Source organism: Alligator mississippiensis, chromosome 1, assembly GCF_030867095.1.
Source record: "Alligator mississippiensis isolate rAllMis1 chromosome 1, rAllMis1, whole genome shotgun sequence".
Lineage (NCBI taxonomy): Eukaryota > Metazoa > Chordata > Crocodylia > Alligatoridae > Alligator > Alligator mississippiensis.
The window spans coordinates 637,014-658,564 of record NC_081824.1 but is presented as its reverse complement, the minus strand read 5'-3'; the positions used below and the strand labels follow the sequence as shown (position 1 = coordinate 658,564).

Sequence of the window (21,551 nt, the reverse complement as noted above, 5' to 3'; positions counted from 1 at the left end):
GCCGGGCAGATTGAGACGAGATCCTGCTTGTGTGAGCAGGGCGGGCAGGGCTGGCAGCTCCTTCCCCGAGGACACGGGAAGCTCGCGGTCGCTCTCCGGCCCCGGGACCTGGGGAGATGAGCGGCTCTTCGCCCCGCGACGCGTCTCGGGAGGCAGAGGTTGCGTGTCCGAGGAAAGGGGGACGCTGGTAGCCGTGCACATGGCTGCGTGGAGGTGAGGGGTGCAGCCTTGGCCTCGGCCCGAGCCCCGGGACGTGTCTGAGGGCACTGAGGTTGGGAGAGATTTGGCTCCCGTTGTCCCATCGAGTGCCCAAGGGCTGGTCGTGGGCTTGTCTCAGCGATGGAGAGGACCGTGCCCCCCGGCACCGGTCTGAGGAGTCTCGGCCCCGGTCACGCAGCTGAGGAGACCTAACAGGGCTGTCGGAGGAGCTGGGGAATTGGCACCTGTCGCGTCCCCGGCCATGCACGGCCACGGCGTCTGCTCCTCCAGAGACATAGCCCCTCGGGGGTCTCCTGCCCCTGGCCACGGCTGAGAAGACGGGGCAGCTTGGCCTTGCCCCTCCGCTGAGATGAGGGACTTGGTTCGCGGCTCCCGTTGCGGGGTCTGAGGGGATGGGGGAGATCCCGCCTGGACCCTGCATCAAAGGGTGTCTGGGAAGGGGCAGGGGGTCGCCCTGCTGCGTGATGAAGGAGATCGGGGGGTGGTGGAGGGGGAAAGGGAGCGAGTTTTGTGCCTCGCCGGGCTTCGGAGCACGTGGGGACTGCTGGCTGCAGTGGCCCCGTCGCCTGCCCGGGGCACCCTGGTTTCCTGGGCTGCGAGGGGGGTTCGCGGCGCAGCCCGTGCCCGTGCCCAGCTGGAGGGCGTCACGGCCATGCGTGCAGGCATCTGGCGCCAGCCAGGCTGGCAGGAGCCGGCGGCACCGAGGTGGGAGGCAGCGGGCCTGCAGCTCGGCAGGGGCCGTGCCAGGCTGTGCTGGGTCTCGATTCACGCTGGGGCCTGGACCCACCCCCCGGCCACCTCACGGCTGGGCTGTGCTGCAGCCTTCCCGCAGCCCCCAACCACCGCTGCACATGAGAAATGCACGCGTGTGCAGGCTTGTCTCCGTGCACGGAGCCAGGGCGGGGCTGTTGCAGCCGGGGAAGGCGTGCACGGGGCTGCGTGCACTGCAGGGGGAATTGCACGGGCGTGGGGACCATTGCACACAGGACACGCACGCGTGCGGTGGGGGTGGCAGTTGAGGCGGCGCCATGCGGCTGCTTCCCAGAGCTGCTGGTCTCGCCCTCTCTTCCTGCCTCCATCCATCCATCCCTCCCTCCCTCCCTCCCTCCTTCCCTTGCTCGCTGTCAGCTGTGTCTCCCTAGTAACAAGTCCCCTCCGCCAGCTCGGGGCTGCGGGCCGGGTGGCTATTTATAGACCCGAGCGAGCGGTTGCACTGGGCACTGGCTTCCTACCCAGCGAGGGGGGCACCGGGCAGCCGGCCTGGCCCGGCCCTTCTCCGCTCTGCGGCCGGGGGATGCTGCGGCGGGGTCCGGCTCCCTGGACGGGGTGACCCTGCGCAGTCGTGAGCAACAGGCAGGAAACCCTTCTAGGTGCCCGCGGCCGGAGGGGGCAGCCCTGGGCTCCACGCACCTCCTCGGGGCAGGGGCCGCTGCACGGGGGAACCAAGGGCAGGTCTGGATGGGCAGACAAGGCGAGGGCTCCCCCGGCTCTTCCTTCCTGCCCCCGGGACCGGGCTGGGGAGGTCTTCCAGAGAGCTCGTCCAAGCACCTGGAGCGAGTTTGCAAGGGGGCAGCAGGCCTTGCAGGAGCCCCGTTGCCCTGGCTCCCCGTAGGGGTGACGCCTGGGTTTTAAAGGCATTAAGGCCTCGGTCGCTCTCTCCTTCTGCGTGGAGCTTGGTGGCTGGGCCTGGACCAGCGATTCTCCAGGCCGGACGCGGGGTCTCCCCTCCCAGACCCCTGACTCGGCCCCGGGCCGGAGAGGTGAAGCCAGTGACGTCTCGGTCCACGGAGCAGGGTGCGACCGCGGTCCCGAGGCTGCAGCGGTGCTAGGGCAGCCCGTGGCCGCTAGGTGGCAAGCGAGCCGGTTGCACGCACCGGGCTTGGAGGGCGCAGGCCGCTCGTGCCCCGCGGGAACTGCCCGTGGCAGGGCTGACACACGCGGCCCTGGGCACACCTGCGTACTCATCGCCTCGCTGCCCCGTGCTGTGCTTGCCCCCAGGGCCTCGGGGGTGATACACCGCGCAGGCCGTGCCCGGGGGAGTCCTGGCCTGCGCCGTGCGGGGAAGCTGGGAAGTTCGAGGGGCCCCGAGTCTAACCCCGGCATCTGATCCAGGCTTCCAGCTGGAAGCTTACTCTGCGAGGGGCTGAAGTTGTGGAAAGGCTGAAGGAGACGGCCCTAGAGCTGTCTAGTCGGGGGGAGAAGCCCAAGGCGGTGTGGTTTCGGACTGCAAGTCCCTGAAGGGCGGTGACAGGTGGGATGGAGAGGGGCCTTTCTCAGTGGCCGCAGAGGACGGGACTGGGAGCAACGGCCTTTGGCGGCAGCAGGGGAAACTGAGGCTGGAGATGAGGAGGAGACATCGGAACAGGCTGCCCGGTGAAGTTGCGGACTGTCCATCCTTGCAAGTGTCCAGGAGCAGGCTGGACAGACCCTTGCTGGGATGGATTAGTCAGGGATGGTCCTGCTGGACTGGGTGTGACCTCCCGAGGGCCCTAAAGCTCGGACCCTGCGCTCGCCGTCAGGCCAGGCTCCAGACCAGGCTGTGCTTGGCTCAGGGAGGGAGGTGAGAGACGCATCCCCTGCGGGTTTGACTTGAGACCGGGCTTGCTTGGGGCCCCAGGGCTCGCCACTTTGCCCTTGGCACCCCGCAACGGGGAAGCAGGCCACGCTGCCTCGTCCGTGCTGGGGAAGGCGAAAAGGGAGAGGCGAAGAATGACCCGGCCGTGTCCCTTGAGACCGCGGGCAGCAGCGACTGCCTGTGATTCAGGTCTGCAGCCCCTGCCCTTGCTGCAGGGCTGTGGGCACGAGGCTGGGCAGCAGGGTGGGATCCGAGTCCTTGCGCCGCACCCTCTGCCTTGCAGCCGTGCATCCCTTGGAGAGCCGCGGGTTTACCCTGAGTTGCTGGGGGGTCCCTGTGCCCTTGTCAAGAGCTGCACGTGCAGCGAGTCCTGGATGCTGCAGGGAGGCAGGGCCAGCTGCGGATGACTGGACGTGCGGACAACTGGCTTGTGCTGGGCTCGGTGCAGCGGGGAGGTCGGCAGTGCCAGGCCCCGAGCAGAGGCAGGTCCCTGCAGCAGTGCCCGGGAAGGGTCCAGAGAGACAGTCCCAGCCTGGGAACAGCAGCCCAGGAGGGTGGGGTGCATGCATGCTGCAAGCAGTGCCCCCGGCCTGGGGTTATGCAGATCCCACTCGCCTAGGCTGAGCCCTGCCAGGCCTGGCCGTCCCCGTCCTGTGCAGGCGTCACGGCAGCCTTGGGCACAGGGCTGCCACGACCCAGACGGCAGCACCCGCCTCGGGACCAGGGGACCTGACCAGTGGCCTGAGGCTGCTCCGAGCCGGGCCCGTTCCTGCCTGGCTGCACCGGTCTGGGGAAGGGGCTTCCTGTGGGATGAGTGAGTCCTAGAGCCGTGGGGCTGGCAGGAGCTGCAGGGTCACATCCAGTCCAAGCCCTGCCCGAGGCAGGATCAGCCCCGTCCAAACCAGCCCAGACAACCCCCGCGTCCTGCCTTGGAGCTACATGACAGTCACTCTGGGCGCAGACCCAGGCATCACCCCCAGCCCTGCCCCCGGGATACAGGGGGGCCGCGGCCTCCAACGTCCTGCTGCTGCAAAGGAGGTTAATATACACTCAGAAGACCTCAGCCTGAGGTCGTGCCCCCACTGCAGAGGAAGGCAAACCCTCCAGTGCAGACCAGTCTGAGTAAGGGGAAATCCCTTCCTGCCCCAGTGCGGTGTTGATCTGAGCCTGAGCGCGGGGGCAAGACCCTCCACCAGGATCCTGTGGGTTGGTGCCAGCAGGAGCATTGGCCCAGCCCCAGCCTGGGCTGCACCCAGCGCCTCTGGGGGAGGCTTAAAACCCCCCGAGACATGGAGCAGAGCTGCTGGTGCCCCCTCGGGCGCTCTGTCCTGGCTGCCACGGGAGGTTTGCACGGGCTTGTGTTAAAATGCATGTTGTCTGGACAGAGCCAGCTGTCCAGCTCGCTCTGCCCGTGGCCCCTGAGACCCCTCCAGCCACGGGCTCATCCAGGGACAAGCTGGCCAGTGACTCCCGTGCAAGCCCTGCTGGGGCTGGCGGGTTTACCTGTGGTGCTCAGAGAGTTTGAGTGCTGGCACCGACCCCGTGGGGTCCTGGTGGAGGGTCTTGCCCCCGCGCTCAGGCTCAGCCCCGCGCTGTACTGGGGCAGGAAGGGATTTCCCCCCTGCTCAGACTGGTCTGCACTGGGGGGGGGGGGGGGGGGGGGTTTGCCTTCCTCTGCAGCGGGGGCACGGCCGCGGCCTGGGCTCTCTGGAGCGTCCATGACCCCCCACCAGCAGCACAAAGTTGGCGGCCGCGGCCCCCCTGCATCCCGGGGGTGGGTGGAGGCGATGCCTGGGGCTGTGTCAGGGGTGACTGCCACGTGGCTCCAAGGTCAGACATGGGGTTTGTTTGGGGGATTTGGACGGGGCTGAGCCAGGCTGGGGATGGGGACTGGATGTGATCCCACAGCTCCCAGCCCGCCCCGCGGCTCTCCGACTGAGGACTGACCAGGGAACGGGCCGTGCCAGCAGCGCCAGGGCCCCTCTAGGCCATTGCCAATTAATTGCCTCCACATAGCGAGAGTTTTCTGTCCTTCCCAGACTCCTGGTGTCAGGGTGGAAGCAACTGGTGACTGCCGTCTTCCCATGTCCTCCCAGCCCCTGCCTGCTCGCCGAGCTGGAGCCTGGGCAGCCACTGGCTCTGTCCCCCCTCCCTTGGCAATGCTTGTTCGGTAGCGGTGCAATGCAGCCGCCCCCTTCGGACACCCCGTCTCCTGAGCGGTCCCTCCCGCCACCCGGCTGCCTCGGCCGCATCCTGCTGGCTCGTGCAGGCAGAAGGGAAGGAGCGGTGGGCAGAGGGTCTGGGGCTCCCTGTGCTTCCGCCCTGTTGCTGGCTGCCCAAAGCCTCCCCCGATCTCGGCGCTTCTGCACCAGACCACGGTGTTGGCCTTGTGCCGGTGTGGACTTGCCAGGCAGGTTTGTCATCCCAGGGAAAGCTCGTGTCCAGCTGCATGTGGCCGCTACTACCCCCTCTCTGCTCTCTCCGTTCCCTGGGCAGGCTCCCCTTTGATGCTCTGCTTGGCTGAGATGTCCTGGGTTTGCCGCAGGGCGGAGGCCAGCCATCCCGGGCCATGCATTTCCCTCCCAGTGTGTCCCAGTGCTTGTAGCTCATGGACCACAGGGTGCTGGCTGCAGCCCAGGCTGGGGATGGGGACTGGGCTGTGCCAGCGCTCCTGCTGGGACCAACGGGGCCGATCCTGCTGTCCCGGGCCCTCCGGAGGGTCCAGCACGGCCCTTGTGCTGGCGTTTGCCGGGTAGCATGGAGTCCGGCGTACCTTTGCCATGCGTGTTCTCCCGCGGTGGAGGGGGCTTGCAGCACATGGGATCCAGGTGCTGTCCTCGGTGAGCTGGAGCCCACCGGGCCGGGTCCCCTGCGTTCCCCTGCAGACGGGAGCGCGTCACGTCGGTCTGTGTCCCCGTGCGGGGAGCATCGTGCCGCAGCGGGTCCCGGGCAGTGGGGGCTGCGCGTGCACTCGGGGCTGTTTCCAGGGCTTTCTTTGCGGCTGGGGCCTGCAGAGCCTTCACCCGCTTCTTGGCTCTAGGCGCGGGAGGTTGGCCGTGCCCTCGTCCTGCCTGGCCCTGGGGCAGGCCGGGGGTCTTGCCGAGAGGCCAGTCTGGTGCTTGGGAGAGGTGAGACGTGGGGACCCCTGAACCTTGTGCTCGCTCCTGGGTTCGGGACGGCAGCAAGGGCAACCAGGCGACCCCGACACCCCTGTGCCCTGCTCCCAGCATGGCTCTGGCCCCTGCCTGAACCCTGCCTGACCCCCAGCCCCAGGTCTGCAGGAGCCTATTGTTTTCCCCTAAACACAGGCTCATTTCCAGGGGCCGGGGACCCTTCCAGGCTTTTGTCCCTGTGCTCTGCAACACAAAGCAGCTCCTCACAGGGTCAATGTCCCGGAGGAGCCAGGCAGACAAAAGGCGACGCTTACACCTCCCTGTCTCCTAAGCACCCGGCCTGGGGCAGAGGTGGAGCAGAGCAAGGTCCCTTTGCTCAGGCCGGGGCTGGGGTGCAGCCGGGCTCCCTATCACTGTTGCTGGCGCCTGTGCCCCTTGCCCCCCGGTGCAGGGCGCAGCGGCCATGTCCCAGGGACCGTCCGTGCGGCGCATCGGGGTAGACGGAGCACTCGTAGCCTCCGGAGGCTGCGCTGATTCTTCATCTCCAACGCAGACGGCTTCGGCTGGTCGTGTAAGAGCCCCGAGGGAGTCAGCTGCGTGCCTGGGCTCTGAATCAGTGCCAGGCCCGGGCAGGGCTTTGCACCCACTTGCCTATGTCCGGTTAAAAATATACCTGGGGTCAAACCGGCACTGCTTGTCACAGAGGCACAGCCAAGATCTGTGGCGCCGGGACCCTGCAACTCAACGTCTCAAACACCCCCACATGCTGCCAGCGCGGGCAGCTCCGTGCGCTGAGGGTCCTGGCTGGCGGGTCTTGCTCTTCAGACTCAGACCAATGCTGCACTGGGGCAGGAAGGGAGTTCGCCCCTGGTCAGACAGGTCCAGACTGGGAGCTTTTGCCTTCCTCTGCAGCAGGGACACGGGGTCTCTCAAGTGCAGACCCCATGCCTGGCTTCACCTGGGGCAGGGCTGGGGGCTCCGGGCAACCGGCAGGGGCAGGGGCAGGGGCAGGGCCGGGCGGGCTCCCTCATCACCCCACAGCCCCCGCAGGTGTTGGGGCAGAAATGCAGCTGGCCCTGTTTAGGCTTCCAGGGTATCGCGCAGTGAGGAAACCCGCTCCCGCCACAACCCCGCAGCCTCCTCCACCCCTGCCCCTTCCCCTCTGTCTGTCTGGGGACCTCCTCGTCAGCAACAGGAGGCAAAGTGACTTCCCCAGGGACGCAGAGGGTATCGGTAGCAGAGTCCCTGGAGCCGCCCTCCCAGATCTGGGTGCTCCAACGCCCCGCAGTGGGAATCATGCGCCGTCAGTTCCAGGCATCTCCGGCAGCCACGGGGACCTGCCACGAGGTCCTGCTCCCCTTTCTCTCTCTCAGCTTGATCCCTCCGCTACACAGGTGCCGCCCTCGTCCTCACGTCCCTGTGGCTGTCGTCACTCCAGGGCAGGCAGGGCTGGTCGAGGTCTCTGGCAGGAACCATCCCCCAAGGCCTGCTTTGCTGGGTCGGTTTTTCAATTGAATTTTAAGAGCCACCTGCTAATGCAGTGGACAAGGTCTGGGGCAAATCCTGGCTCCTGGCGTGGCCAGAGCAAGCGTGGGCTGTTGTTCTGACCACACCGGTCTGTGGCGGGAGCAGGATCCTGCATGGCCGGCACAGTCAGCCTGCAGCGGCACGGGGCAGTCCGACCTCGGGTGATTCTGCTCTTCCCTCATTAGCCCGTGTGCCTCGTCCTGCTTGCAGACACGCAGGTCAGAGCCTGGGGACTGATACAGGGGCTTTCGTGGCTGGACACCATTTTTGCACTGCCTGCAGGCTCAAGCAGACCTTGTGCCGCAGGCTCACACTCGGTGCCTTGAGGGTTACCTCTGCAGCCGGGATTGGAAGTGTCCAAATGGAGCTGCGTAAAGGGGTCCGGGAGGATGGGCTGCAGCCTCAGGGGGGTTGGGGCTGTTACAGATGGGATTGCAGACCGCACAGGGACCCAAATACCTGGGAGCACACGATGCCCTGGTCTGGCGGGTGGCATTGGGTTCGTTCACCCTGGGCCTGCCAGCAGCCTCCCCCTCTGCTCCCTCCTAGGCCCGGGGTGACCCCAATCTCCAGACCTCTTGGGGGGTCCCCACCATGTGCCCTTGCCCCAGCTGGCCTTGCAGGCTGGGTCCGTGTTGTGGTGCCAGGGCTACGTCTCGCCAGCGGCTTCCACCCTCCTGGGGCACAGGTCCCTGGGGCCAGGGGCTGCTGGTCATGCTTGGCTGCAGTTTGGGGTTCGGTGCTGGTGCCAGATGGGGTGAGCCCCCCCTTGCTGGCTGAGCCACGTGGCCAGGGTGGGCCGACCTGGCATGAGGGTCATGGGGGGTTTGCTCCTCCAGGGCCCTCTTGGGGTGCACGTAACCCCTGGCAGCAGCTGGGCCGGGGCTCCGGGTGTCCCTGGGCAACAGGCCGTGTCTGCGCGGGGCCAGGAACAGGTCAGGCCAGGACGTGTCTGGGGGGGGGGTTGGACAGGGCTGATCGTGCCTGGGCGAGCTCCCCCGGCTGTGCTGCACGTGCATGACCGGACCGGGGTGTCCCGCTGCCTGCGGAGCGGCCCGTTTGGTGCCTGGGGGAGGAGCGCAGGAGGCAGGGAGCCAGGCGTCCCCGCTCTCATCCAGCTCGCCGGCTCCTGCCAGCTCCCCGCTCTGCCCTGCTCCTTCCACCCGGCCCCAGGCACCTCCGTGCCCCTGGGAGTGCACCGCGGTGGGGAGCTGGGCAGAGCAGTCGAAGCTCCCGGCTCCTTTCGAACCAGCCTTGGCCAAATTTCCCCATCCCTGGTTCATCACCAGCGTGGGTGACCGGCCAGTCCTCCTCCTGCCATAGCGTGGCCAAGACTTCTTTTCTCCTTCACTTCATCCCCACCCTACGCATCATTAATGCACCGGAGCCGCACAACTGCTCTGTCGTTCACATGTGCCAGGTCCTCCTGGGTGTACGGGTATGTTGCACGCGCGAGGAGGTGGTTGGCCATCTGTGGTGCGTTGCCACGCACACATGTCGGTCTCTCCAGAGCGAGTCCTGTGTCGTTTAGTCCACGTGTTGCGGGGGAGCTTGTACCTGGGTGGACAGGGTGTTGGGTGGCTTGAGGTGAGACTGTCTCATCCCACATTTTGTGGTGTTCACGTGTCCCCCGGCACCGCTCCCACCTTCGCACAGTCGCGCGTCTCCTATCAATGAGTTCCTTCACTTGAGTCGCTGATGCCTGGGTTGCCCCAAGGCTTCATGAAGCAGCTGCGCCTGGTTATGTTGGGCGTGCTAAGCCTGGCCGAGAGTTGCCTTCTGTTTTAGTTGCAGGGGTCGCGTCCCTGGTAGTATTGGCAGCGTGCTGTACTGTGACCCGGGGGCACAGGGGACAAGACGCTGAACAGGAGCCAGCAGTGCGCCCTTGTGCCAAGAAGGCGACCGGCAACCTGGGCTGCATTGGTAGCAGATGGAGGGCAGTGATCCTTCCCCTCTATCCAGCACTGGGGAGGCCACATCTGGAGTCCTGTGTCCAGCTGTGGGCCCCCATGACAGAAAGGATGTGGACACATTGGAGAGAGTCCAGCGGAGGGCAACAGAAATGATTGTGGGGCTGGGGGACAGGACTGGAGAGGAGAGGCTGGGGGAACTGTCTGCAGAGGAGAAGACGGAGGGGGATTGAATAGCAGCCTTCACCTCCCTGCAGGGGGGCTGCACAGAGGACGGAGCCGGGCTGTTCTCAGTGGGGGCAAATGACAGAAGGAGCAATGGGCTCCAGCTGCAGCGAGGGAAGTTGAGGTTGGATATTAGGAAAAACTTTCTCAGAAGGAGAGCGGTGCAGCACTGGACCCGGCTCCCCAGAGAGGTGGTGCAGTCTCCATCCTTGGACGTGTTGAAGACCCGGGTAGACAAGCCTTGTCAGGGATGCTGTAGTTGGCTGGTCCTGCTTGAGCAGGGGTTGGACTGGATGTGACCCCCTGAGGTGCCTTTATTGTCTCTGATCACCCCGTTACTGGTGTCTTTGCCGAGCCGAGGGCACCATCGCCTGCCGGTGTGGCTCCTGCCCCCCACGCTCGACAGCAGTGTGCACCAGGTGTGTGTCCTGGTGCAACTGGCTCCCCCGGTGTTGCTGCCAGTCGCGTGATTGCACCCGTGCCAGAGTGGGCCCGGGACGGGGCTGTGTGTGTGTGCGCGCGAGGGGGGCTCGTTGCCAGCCAGGCCCGTGCTGCCCCGGCGGCGAGAGCCAGGTGCAGGGGCGCGCTGGCTGCCTGGAGCGGGAGACCTTTGTTTCCCCTAAACACAGGCTCATTTCCAGGGCCCGGGGCCTTCCCGGCTTTTGTCCCCGCGCTCTGCAACACAAAGCGGCGCCTCGCGGGGTCAATGTCCCGCAGGAGCCGGCAGACAAAAGGCAGCGCTTGCCCCCCTGTCTCCTGGGCCGGGGCCGGGGCGGGGGGTGGAGCAAAGCGCGGCGGGGCGCGGGGAGTGCCCGGGGCAGCCTGGCACGACCGCCCGCAGCTCCCAGCCGGCCGCGCCGCGTCGCGGGGGCAGGACGGCGGCACGGCGCGGCACAGGTAACCGGCACGCGTCCGCACACGCGCTTGCACGCGCGCACAGAGGAGAGGCTGGACGGGCTCCGGCACGCGCGGGGCGGGGGGGGTCCCCGCATGGTCTCTAACACGCCCGCACGCACGAGTGGGTGACCCCCGGCGGGCGGGCTGCGTGGAGTGTTCCCGCACGCGGGGGTAGGCGGGACGGGCTCTACCGCACACACGCACAAGTATGCACGCACGCACGCACTTGCGGGGCCGGGCCGGGCCGGGCCGGGGCAGCCCCGCTCGCACCCCGCACCGCTCCGCACCGCTCCGCTCCGCGCGGGCGCAGCCAACCAGCGGCCCCGCCGCGGTCACGTGCGCGGAGTTCCCAGACAAAGAACCGCTCGGCCGGGCCCGCGCTGCCCCGGGCCGGGAGCGCCGCGCCGCGCAGTGCCGTGCGGGGCCCGGCCAGGTCGGAGCGCGCGCGGGGAGCCCGGCGCCGGGCAGGGCAGAGTTGGTGCTCGGAGCCCCGCGCCGCCGGGAAAGGGGCCGGGCCGGGCCGGGCCGGGCCGGGCGGGGGAGCCCAGAGGCGGTGCGTGGAGCTGAGCCCCGCGGGGCCGAGCCGGGCGGGCCGGGGCAGCTGCACGAACTTCCGACCCCGGAGCAGAGTTGGTGCGGGGCCGGGCCTGCACGGCCGGGGCCGCGCCTCGAGCGGGGGCTCGGGGGCCAGCTCCCGCGTTTCCGCTGCGGGGGGACGCCGGGCCGGTGCTTCCAGCCCTGCAAACGTGGGGCTCAGCCACGAGTCGCGCCGGTCCCAGCATCCCTGCTCCGGTGCCAGGCGTCCGGCTCGGGAGCGCTGGGACCTGGGGCCTCCCCGCCGCCTCGGTCTCCCTGCCGGGCGAGCGTGGGCTGCAGAGCCCGAGCGCTCGGGGCCGGGTGCAGGCCCCCACCTCCGTCCGGGCTGCACGGCTGGGGTGTCCCAGCCCAGCCCAGCCTGGCGCGGGGGGGCGAGAGGCCGCCTGGACGGGCATCCACAGCCCAGCCGGAGCAACCGCGCCGTCGCCTGTCTTCTGTCCAGTCTCCTCCGAGGCCTGGGGCCGGGCAGGCACTTGCCCCTGCCCTGCCCTGCCCTGCCCGTGCCACCTCTGCTGCGACTCCGTCTGAGTCTGGGGGCAGGCCTGGGAGTGGGGGGAGAACTGGCCGAGGACCCTGCCCTGGGATGGCGGGTGCTTTGCCTTTCTCCGGGGGGCTGCTTAACAAGGCTGGGACCTTAACGAGGCTGGGCGCAGCTCCTGGAGCTGACGGTGGCTTGGCAGCCAGGAGCTGCAAGCGGGTGCTGGAGGTGTCCGGCCAGCGTGCGGCTCGGGGAGCAGAGGCCTGCCCTTGCGATGGCACCAGCCCGGTTTGGCGAGAGATCTCTCCAAGGAGCGCCAGGGCACGAGCCGGTGCCAGCGCCCATGCCGCAGCCCTGCTGCAGGGCTCCCTGGGGGCGCGGGCAGCTTGGGCAGCGGCGTGTCTCCCCACGGCACACCCGAGGCCAGCGCTGGGAGCCACGGCTGCTGCCTTTTGGGCGCTGGGGAGCCGGCCTGTGCCCCGGTGCATTGAGATGCAATCAGCTTTGGAACGAGGGGGGGTGGACTGAAGCTGGGGGCACGCACGGGTGAGGGGCTGCCCCAGCCCCACCGCTGCAGGGCGTGGGTGTGACGTCCTGTGCAGCATGGAGCCACTCGGCACCTGGTTGCATGGCTCTTGCGTGGCTTTCTGGGCTGCCCCTTGTCCCCACCGGGCTCCCCGCCAAGGGTGTCAGTGCTTTAGCTGTCCACGGAGGCTGGTGCCAGCTCCACCCATGCCCTGCCCTGGTGCTGGGCAGAGCGAGGCAAGAGCGAGCGGCGGGTGGACGGACAGGTGGGCTGCTCCAGCCTGAGCCCTGGCAGGGCCGGGCCGATGACGTGGTCGGGGCAGCTCCCGGGGGCAGAGCCCGGGGCGTCTGGGTGGGTGGCACTGACGCCCGGCGGCTCCTTCTCTCCGCAGGCTGAGAAGAAGGCCAAGGTCATCGCCGTGATGAACGTGGTGGAGGAGACGCCCCGGGCAGAGCCCCAGAAGGAGGAGGAGGCCAGCCCGCCCGCCTCGCAGCAGCCCACCGACCCTGCCTCGCCCAATGTGGCCACCACGCCTGAGCCAGTGGTGGCCGACGCCGTGGACAAGAGCACGTCCAAGTCGGCCGACGACGAGCCGGAGTATGAGGTGAGTGCCGCGGGGCCGACGGGGTGGGGGAGCCCGGGCATGGCCCTCCAGACCACCCCCCAGCCCTGACTGTGCTCTCTCCCGCGGCCCGGCAGGATGGCCGCGGCTTCGGCATCGGCGAGCTGGTGTGGGGCAAGCTGCGCGGCTTCTCTTGGTGGCCCGGGCGCATCGTGTCCTGGTGGATGACGGGGCGCAGCCGCGCGGCCGAGGGCACCCGCTGGGTCATGTGGTTCGGAGACGGCAAGTTCTCGGTGGTAAGTGCGGGACGGGAGAGACGGGGCCGGGGGCTGCCCCAGGGCCAGACCCTCCGGATCTCATGCCCGCTCTGGTCCCCGCAGGTCTGCGTGGAGAAGCTCCTGCCCCTCAGCTCCTTCTCCAGCGCCTTCCATCAGGCCACCTACAACAAGCAGCCCATGTACCGCAAAGCCATCTACGAGGTCCTGCAGGTGAGCGGGGGCTGGGGCTCTGCTGTGCTGTGCCACGCGTGGCCCCTGAGCCCGGACAACCCACCTGGTGTCCCTGGGGCGTGGCCTGTTTTGGGGTGGGCTGGAGCCACGGGCGCCAGTGCTCCTGCTGCACCAACCCCGCAGGGTCCCGGCTGGAGGGTCTTGCCCCCGCGCTCAGGCTCAGTCCAACGCCACACTGGGGCAGGAAGGGATTTCCCCCTGCTCAGACTGATCCGCACTGGGGGGTTGCCTTCCTCCGCAGCGGGGGCACGGCCTCATGAGTATATGAACCCCCTTTGCAGCAGCAGGACGTTGGCAGCCATGGCCCCCATTTTCCCAAGGGCAGGGGCAATGCCCGGGGCTGTCAGGGGTGACCGTAGTTTGCTCCGAGGTCAGACACGGGATTGGTCTGGGCTGGTTGGGACGGGGCTGATCCTGCCTCGGGCTGGGCTTGAACTGGACGTTACCCATGGGGCTCCCTGCCAGCCCCTTGGCTCCGGGACCCTGAGCTGAGCCTGTTATCTGCCTCCTGAGGGAGTGAGCTGGCACCTAGCCTCCGGGCTCGAGGAAGTGGTGCCCCCTGTGCTGACTCCTAGGCCCCCCAGCCGTGCCTTGCCCCGGGCTGGGGGCACGTCTCCCCCACCTCGGGGCAGTGCCAGAGGCCGTGCGGGCTGTGCAGGGAGTCCTGGCGGCAGGGGGACGTGGGAGGCGGAGGGCCGCAGCCCGGGCCTGGGGCACAACAGGTGACCAGCTGGAGCGGTCCCTGCAGGTGGCCAGCACCCGGGCAGGGAAGATCTTCCCGGCGTGCCCCGAGAACGACGAGACGGACACGTCCAAGGCGGTGGAGATCCAGAACAAGCAGATGATCGAGTGGGCTCTGGGGGGCTTCCAGCCATCGGGGCCCAAGGGCCTGGAGCCGCCGGAAGGTACGTGCTCGCGGGGGCAGGTGGATCCGGGGCGTGGCGTGGGCTGGTGCGTGGCTCGATGTCTCCCCCGGGTGTTCCTGCAGTCCCGGGTCCCGCGTCTCCGCAGAGGGTGGCTGGGCTTCTGCACCACTTCCCTGCAGGCTCCGAGCCCAGCCCGGGGCAGCACGCAGGGGTGTTGGCACCGCACCGCAAGTCCAGCCAAGCAGACCTGTCCCTTCCCCCAGCACCCCTGGGGCTGCCATAACCTGCCTCATGGCTGCAGACAAGCCCAGCGGGATCGGTCTCTGGGAGCACCCGGCCTCGGCGGGGAGGGCAGGCTGAGGCCCCCTGCGGCCCTCGCTCACGGCCCCCTTTTCCCCCGGTGCAGAGGAGCGCAACCCCTACAAAGAAGTTTACACAGAGATGTGGGTGGAGCCAGAAGCCGCCGCCTACGCCCCCCCTCCGCCCGCCAAAAAGCCCCGGAGAAACACAACGGAGAAGCCGAAGGTCAAGGAGATCATCGATGAGCGCACCCGAGGTACCTGCCGGGTGGTGGGGGGCGGCTGGGCACAGTGCCGGGGGCCGGGGCATTGCTGCTGCTGTTACCAGGCCCTGCCACGTGCTGGCATTGGGCACACGGGGAAACCTGGCCTGCGGGAGGGTCCCGGGCTCCCCCACCCAGTCTGGCCTGGTCTCCCAGGGGAAGAGGAGCTGGAGCAAGTCCGGTCCATGCTCCCCAGGCCCCGAGGGGGTGCTCTCTCCACGGGGCAAGGGTCCGGCTTCCAATTCCAGGCTCATCCTGGACAAGACGCTGCCTCTGGAGCGGGGCAGACCTAGTGCTGAGCCCAGCCACCAAACCCCCAGCAAAGGGAGCCGGGATGGCAGGGGGTCTTGAGTGTCCCCTCTGCTGCCGGGCAGAGCCTTCTGTTGTCTTAGTCGGGGGGCCGTATCCCCGATAATATTGGCAGCGTGCTGTACTGTGACCCGGGGGCTACAATGGCAAGAAGCTGGACAGGAGCCAGCAGTGCGCCCTTGGTGCCAAGAAGGCTACCGGCATCCTGGGCTGCATTGGCAGGAGCGTTGCCGGCAGATCGAGGGCAGTGGTTCTTCCCTCTATTCAGCACTGGGGAGGCCACATCTGGAGTCCTGTGTCCAGTTATTGTCCCCCCTACAGAAAGGATGTGGACATGTTGGAGGCAGTCCAGTGGAGGGCAGTGAAAATGGTTGTGGGCTGGGGGACACGACTGGTGAGGAGAGGCTGAGGGAAATGGGCTGATTGAGTCTGGAGAAGAGGAGACGGAGGGGGATTGAATAGCAGCCTTCACCTCCCTGCAGGGGGGTTGCAAAGAGGATGGAGCTGGGCTGCTCTCAGTGGGGGCAGATGGCAGCACAAGGAGCAATGGGCTCAAGCTGCAGCAAGGGAAGTTGAGGTTGAATATTAGGACTTTGTCACCATGAGGGTAGTGATGATGACGATGAAGTGAGTGTTGCCACACTCATGTTGGAAGCGTGAGGGCCAGAAAACCAGCAACAGTAGAATAGCCAATGTCCGTAAGACCGTGGGCACCTGAAGGAGGGCCACGCGGGCATTCGTGATGATGTGGTCAGCCACCTGAGCTCGAGCACCGCAGCTGCAGCCAGCGTCGCTGGAGAGGCCCCAAGGGTGCATGCTTGCCTGCTCTGAGACGGTTAGGAGCAGTCCAGGCCCCGCGGGGCGGAAGCTGGGGTTGGGGATGAAGGTCTGGAGCCGCGGCTCTCGTGCAGCATATCGCCTGCTCCACAGGCTGTGGGTGACGAGCCATTTGCAGATTCGATGAGCTTACTGGCCTGAGCGGAAAACGGGTTCAGAGACATGAGGCAGTTATTGGTTTTCTGGCTTATGGCAGCTAGGCTGGGGTACAGCGAATGGTCTGGATTTGGGGCTTTGGGGTTAGGGCCAGGGTAGCAGCTTATTCCCAGATGCAGGGGGTTGTGCCTGAGAGAACTGGGAACCAGTCAGCTGGGGTTGGCATAAGGTATCCGGCGATGATCCTCACGATGCTGTGATGGCTGGAAGCCGCTGGTGTGCGTGCCCCGGCCCCAGACAGCCGCACAGCGCACGACAGGAGCACATGCAAGTGCCCAAGCGCAGGTGCAAAGTGTTTAGAAACTTGCATCCCAGCAAGGCAATGGATTAGAGCTCCTCTGCTGTTAACCTTGCCCTGGACCGCTTCTAGGTGCTGGCCGTAGGTGGTCCGGCTTGACTCCTAAATAAGTAATGGTGTGACAATTTTCAAGTGTCTCGTTGCCAATCTCCACTTTGGAGGGTGGTGAAGCACTGGAACAGGCCCCCCAGAGAGGTGGTGGAGTCTCCATCCTTGGTTTAACACCCGGATAGACCAAGCCTTGGCTGGGAAGATGTAGTCGGGGCTGGTCCTGCTTGGAGCAGGGGTTGGACTAGAAGTGACCTCCCGAGGTCTCTTCCAGCCTGAATTTTCTATGATTTCTGTGGTGCCCTCCCGCTCCCCTCTCATGTGGGGGCAGCACTGGGTGCCGGTAGTGTTTGAGCGTCCATGGGGTGGTGCCAGAAGGGCCCCAGAGGCAGTGGCCTGGGCCTGGCAAGATCAGCCCCGACGCCCGTGCCAGGAGCACCAGCAGAGCCCGGGCTCCGTGTGGGACCCCAGCCCAGCCCTGCAGCCCCACTCCCTGGCGCTGAGCACCCTCTCCGCCCTTGGCACCTGCCCTCTGGCCAGCAAGCATGAGGCCTCTGTCCGGCGCTGGCTCTGGTTCCAGCTGACCCTTTCTGGGCTGGGTGATTTCCCCCCCCCCCGCCCGTGGGCCCCAGCCCCAGGTGCCCCCTACCCCACTGACTGCATGCTGCCTTCCCTCCCCAGAGCGGCTCGTGTACGAGGTGCGGCAGAAGTGCAGGAACATCGAAGGTGAGTCGTGCACCGGGCAGGGACCCCTCTTGCCGCGGGGCCGCACGGGGCTGGGTGGGACGGTGCAGCTCCCAGCAGGGGCTGCCTCCCCACCCCTGGGGCCCTGCCGGCAGCACTAAGGAGGGGATGGGTACAGCCACGGCTCAGGCTAGGGCCTAGACACCCCCCGAGCCCCTCCCCGGCTGCTTTCCTGGGGCTGTGGGCAACTGGGATGGTGTAGGGATGGCAGCAATGGCTCTCACAGCCTGGTGAGCATGGCCTGTTTGCACCCACGCAGGGGGCAGATCGGGGCCAGTTGGGCCTGCATGGCCCTGGATTGGGGGTGGGAGCAGGGAGGGGACCAGCCCGGGCTGCGGTATCTGGGGAGAGCATCCTGGGAAGAAATAGGTAGGACGGGACCCCCACAGCCCCCAGCCAGGATGAGACTCCGGTATAGCCATGGCCAGGCTGAATACCAGACCCCAGCATGAGGAGCCAGGCTGCGGGGTGCAGCGATAGCCAGTGCTGGGAGATGGTGGGAGGACACGGGGACAGCACCCAGTGCAACCTGCCCACCCCTGCACCTCTCCTCGCCCAGATATCTGCATCTCCTGCGGGAGCCTCAACGTCACCCTGGAGCACCCGCTCTTCATCGGAGGGATGTGCCAAAACTGCAAGGTAGGGGCTGTGCTGCGCTGGGCCCTGCCCCAGACCCCGTGTCCCCCGGGGCCAAGACCCCGGCTTCACTTCCCACCCAGATGGGTCTGCGAGGCAGGTGCCCCGTGCCTGGGCTGGCCCAGGAGACAGGAGCGGGGGAGCCAGGGGCTGACAGCTCATGCTCCGCGTCTCCCCCCAGAACTGCTTTCTGGAGTGCGCGTACCAGTACGACGACGACGGCTACCAGTCCTACTGCACCATCTGCTGCGGCGGGCGCGAGGTGCTCATGTGCGGGAACAACAACTGCTGCAGGTGGGTGCCACCCGGATCGGGGCCCTGCTTGGCAGGGAGGAGAGTCCAGGAGGGCCTGGGAGATGGGGTCACGCTGAGTCTTGCCGGCAATGGAGCTGGGGTGGGGGGGAACAGCCCCCCATATCCGCGGGGGAGCTGACGTGTCCCCACCCCCGGCCCAGGTGCTTCTGTGTGGAGTGCGTGGACCTGCTGGTGGGCCCCGGCGCGGCCCAGGCGGCCATCAAGGAAGACCCCTGGAACTGCTACATGTGCGGGCACAAGGGCATCTACGGGCTGCTGCGGCGGCGAGAGGACTGGCCTTCCCGCCTGCAGATGTTCTTCGCCAACAACCACGACCAAGAGTTTGTGAGTACTGGGCGTCTCGGGGGCACGGCCGCGGCAGCTCCCAGCCCCGAGGGCCGGGCGGGCGGGCGGGATGCTCGGGTCCAGCCTGGCTGCTCAGAACTGCGGTGGGCGGCAGTCGCGGCCTGCACCCGCAGCACAATCCCTTACGCCGCCTCGTCGCGTGCTGCTTCCAGGACCCGCCAAAGGTTTACCCGCCAGTCCCGGCTGAGAAGAGGAAGCCCATCCGCGTGCTCTCGCTCTTCGACGGGATTGCCACAGGTGGGTGCGAACGCGACCCTGCGCTCCGGGCTGGGAGAGACGCAGGCGGTTCCCAGCCGAGCTGGACGCCGGAAAGAGCCGTGGCTCGCTTGGGACTAGCTCCACGCACGCAGGGAAGCAGTTGCTTGTAGCAGGGGGAGACACTGCCGGTCCCCGCTCCTCCAATCCCCTCGCTGCTCTGCGCTGCCCGCCACTGCCAGAAAACCCCAGTGAAAGCCAACAGGGAACGGCAGGTTCGGTGCCGCAGGCACGGAGCTTTAAATTGCTGCTTTAATCTCCCTGCCGTTGTCCGGTAAAGTTCTGGATCTTTGTTCCCAGGCCCGTCCATCTGCTGAACGGTATTAGCAGTTTCTGTGCAGACTGAGAGGTCAGAAACGTGGGGTTTGTGTTCTCCCACCTGTCACCGGGTGCCCTCCTTTCTCTTTGCGATGGTTCTTTCTGGAGCGCGGCGGCGGTCTAGCGTCACCCGCACACTTCCCACGAGGGCATTCGGTGCGGTGGATGGGACGCACGTGTCGGTCCTGACGGGTTCATTGTGGTTTGGTGGCTCTGGAGATGAGTTGGTGGGTTTTGCATTTATTTATTCATTTGCTGAACTTGCCATCCTTCCCAGCAAGAGCTTGCAGTCAGAGGGCAGCGTAGCAACAAGAAAAGAAACCACTTAAAAGGGAACTAGAACAAGAAGATATCCCCTGAACAAGGGGTCAGCTTGGCTTGGCTTGGTAAAAGCCCGCCCAGATAGGACTCTTACATTGCTTGCTGCCGACAGCCAGGCTCGGGCTCCGGCAGGCCTCAAGGAACAGCCTCCCACCTGGTTTTGCCACGCAAGGACGTGATTTTTTGGGCAGGGTTGTGCACGCATGGTGTTTGCTTCTGGGGAGGAGTTGGGTGATGTTTGGAGGTTGTTTGCAAGCCTGGAGCTTGGGTGGGCTGTGGGAGGGTTTGTCCTGTGGGTTGATTTTCTCCAAGTGTTGGCTGCAATTATTGGATCCTTCTTACAGGTTTATTATGGCGGGGGGCGGGGGGGCTCTACTGTAGCACTTGCTGCAGGGGATTGTGTAGCTCGCTCAAAGATAGGGCCTGTTTCTGCATCAGAGCATCCTCGCCGGGTCAAGACTGTTTCCGGTTTGGCAAAGGGGTATCCCAGGTCCCCTCCGGCGGTGCCGTATCAGGGGCTGACTAGAGATTGCAGCTTTCTGGGAGCGGCAGTTTGGGGGTTTCTGGTTTTGTGAGCAAAAGTGCTGTCGTCCATGGGGTTTTGCATACAGTTGTTCACAAGGGAGCATTGTGGTGTCCAGAAAGTGAGTGCTGGATCTTGGTGATCAGAGGGGTATTGTAGAGCCACGGGGCTGGCAGGGAGCTCCAGAGGTCACATCTACTCCAACCCCCTGCCTGAGGCAGGATCAGGCCCGTCCAAACCAGCCCGGATGCTTCCCGTGTCCAGCCTCTGAGCAAAACGAGTCACCCCGACACAGCCCCAGGCATCGCCCCTGCCCCAGGGGAAGCGGGGGGCTGCGGCCGCCAGCGTCCTGGGTCGTGGGTGTTGCAGAGAGCCCAGGCCCAGGCTGTGCCCCGCTGCAGAGGAAGGCAAAACCCCCCAGTCTGAGCAGGGGGGAAATCCCTTCCTGCCCCAGTGCGGTGTTGGGCTGAGCCCAAGCGCAGGGGCCAGACCCTCCAGCCAGGACCCTGCAGCGGGGTTGGTGCAGCAGGAGCATTGGCGCAGCCCGGCCCCAGCCCCAGCCCGGGCTGCAGCACCCAGCGCCTTGGGGGGAGGCTTAAATAAAACTCCAACACGTGGAGCAGCAGGAGAGGAAAAATTCCCGCCCCCAGCCCCGAGCTTGTTGAACCTGTGGTAGAAATGAAGAAGCCCGTCCGGGTGTTCGGTCCAAGGGATGGCAAACACAATCTATGCAATGCAGGTTTGCTGGCGCAGTTTTCCGAAACCTCTCTTCAAGGTGCCTCATGCAGAGGCGGCATCGTTGTGCCCCAGTGTGGAGGCCGTGTTGACTACGATGGTGTGGATGATGGATGGCCGGTGCGGTGTGTTGTCCTCGGACATGCAAGCACGGTCCATGTTCTTGTGGGTGTTTTGGGCAGACAGCTGCACGCGCGGAGGGGGCAGGACGAGGCGTGCGGGCTGCTGCCATCCAGGGATGCCGCTTGGCGAGGTGGGTCGCATTCGGGATCTTGAGAAGTCTGCAATGTCCTCTGGGTGGGTTGCTCTTTGAGCAACAAGTGCCGTGAGGACGGTTGCACCGATCCTCGCTCCTCGGCGAGGGCATGGCCGTTGGGCAGGATGGGTCTGCCGGGGTTACCTGGTGTCTGCGTCTTCGGTAGCGCGGACGTGTTCTGCGGCGGGGAAGTGGGGCGTCGGTAACAGGCTTTTCCTGCAGCTGCTCGGTGGAGGAGTGGAAGATGTTTGAGTCTCAGGGTGACTATTGGCACAAAATCCTTCCAAAGCTCTTCGTGGTAAATTGGCATCGGAGCAGTCATCCTGCCGGTTGAGGATGCCTGGGGCAGCTCCTCCATCTGCTGGCTGCACCCCTGATTCCCTGCTGGATCTCGGGGGGGCTTTTCTCTCTGCAGGGGACGGGGTACTTTGCTGTGAGCTTTCTTCCAGAAGACGCTGACATTGTGGTCCGCGGCGGCTCTGTCCCTGGGAGCCATCCCTCCAAGCTGGGGTTGTGCTGTAGATTCATTAGAGCCTGGAGCAAGATGGTGGTCGGCCGCAGCTCTGTTCTGCTTGCGGGAGATTTCTTTTAAGGCCAAGTCGGCAGCAGATTCGGCAAGCGGGCAGCGACATGTGAGCGTCTTGGGTTGGTCCCGGCAGCATCTGGAACAGGATCGCAGGTGCTGCGATGGGTGGCTGATGCCGTGATCGTGATTCCTGGTGATCGGCTGGATGGGATCTCGCGAGGCTGCACCTAATCCAGGATCAGCCCTGACTAAACCATCCCAGTGCCGGGTCTGCGCACGCTGCTCTCGGCAGTTTCCAGGTGTGGAGATTTCGCAGCTTCACTTGCTCAAACCATCCTCAGAGTCGGGGAGCTCCTCCTCGTC

At 66.2% G+C, this 21,551-nt stretch overlaps 1 protein-coding gene across 1 annotated transcript in view; it reads left to right on the top strand.

Annotated features, from left to right (window-relative positions):
* Window positions 1-21,551, top strand: part of DNMT3A (DNA methyltransferase 3 alpha) — a 46,449-nt gene that overhangs the window by 13,029 nt on the left and 11,869 nt on the right. Inside the window, exons 7-16 of the mRNA XM_059727617.1 lie at window positions 12,459-12,671; window positions 12,767-12,925; window positions 13,010-13,117; window positions 13,887-14,043; window positions 14,411-14,560; window positions 16,896-16,940; window positions 17,518-17,597; window positions 17,776-17,888; window positions 18,050-18,233; window positions 18,407-18,491. Of these exons, the coding sequence (XP_059583600.1) occupies window positions 12,459-12,671; window positions 12,767-12,925; window positions 13,010-13,117; window positions 13,887-14,043; window positions 14,411-14,560; window positions 16,896-16,940; window positions 17,518-17,597; window positions 17,776-17,888; window positions 18,050-18,233; window positions 18,407-18,491 (1,294 nt within the window). The remainder of the gene's footprint in view (window positions 1-12,458; window positions 12,672-12,766; window positions 12,926-13,009; window positions 13,118-13,886; window positions 14,044-14,410; window positions 14,561-16,895; window positions 16,941-17,517; window positions 17,598-17,775; window positions 17,889-18,049; window positions 18,234-18,406; window positions 18,492-21,551) is intronic.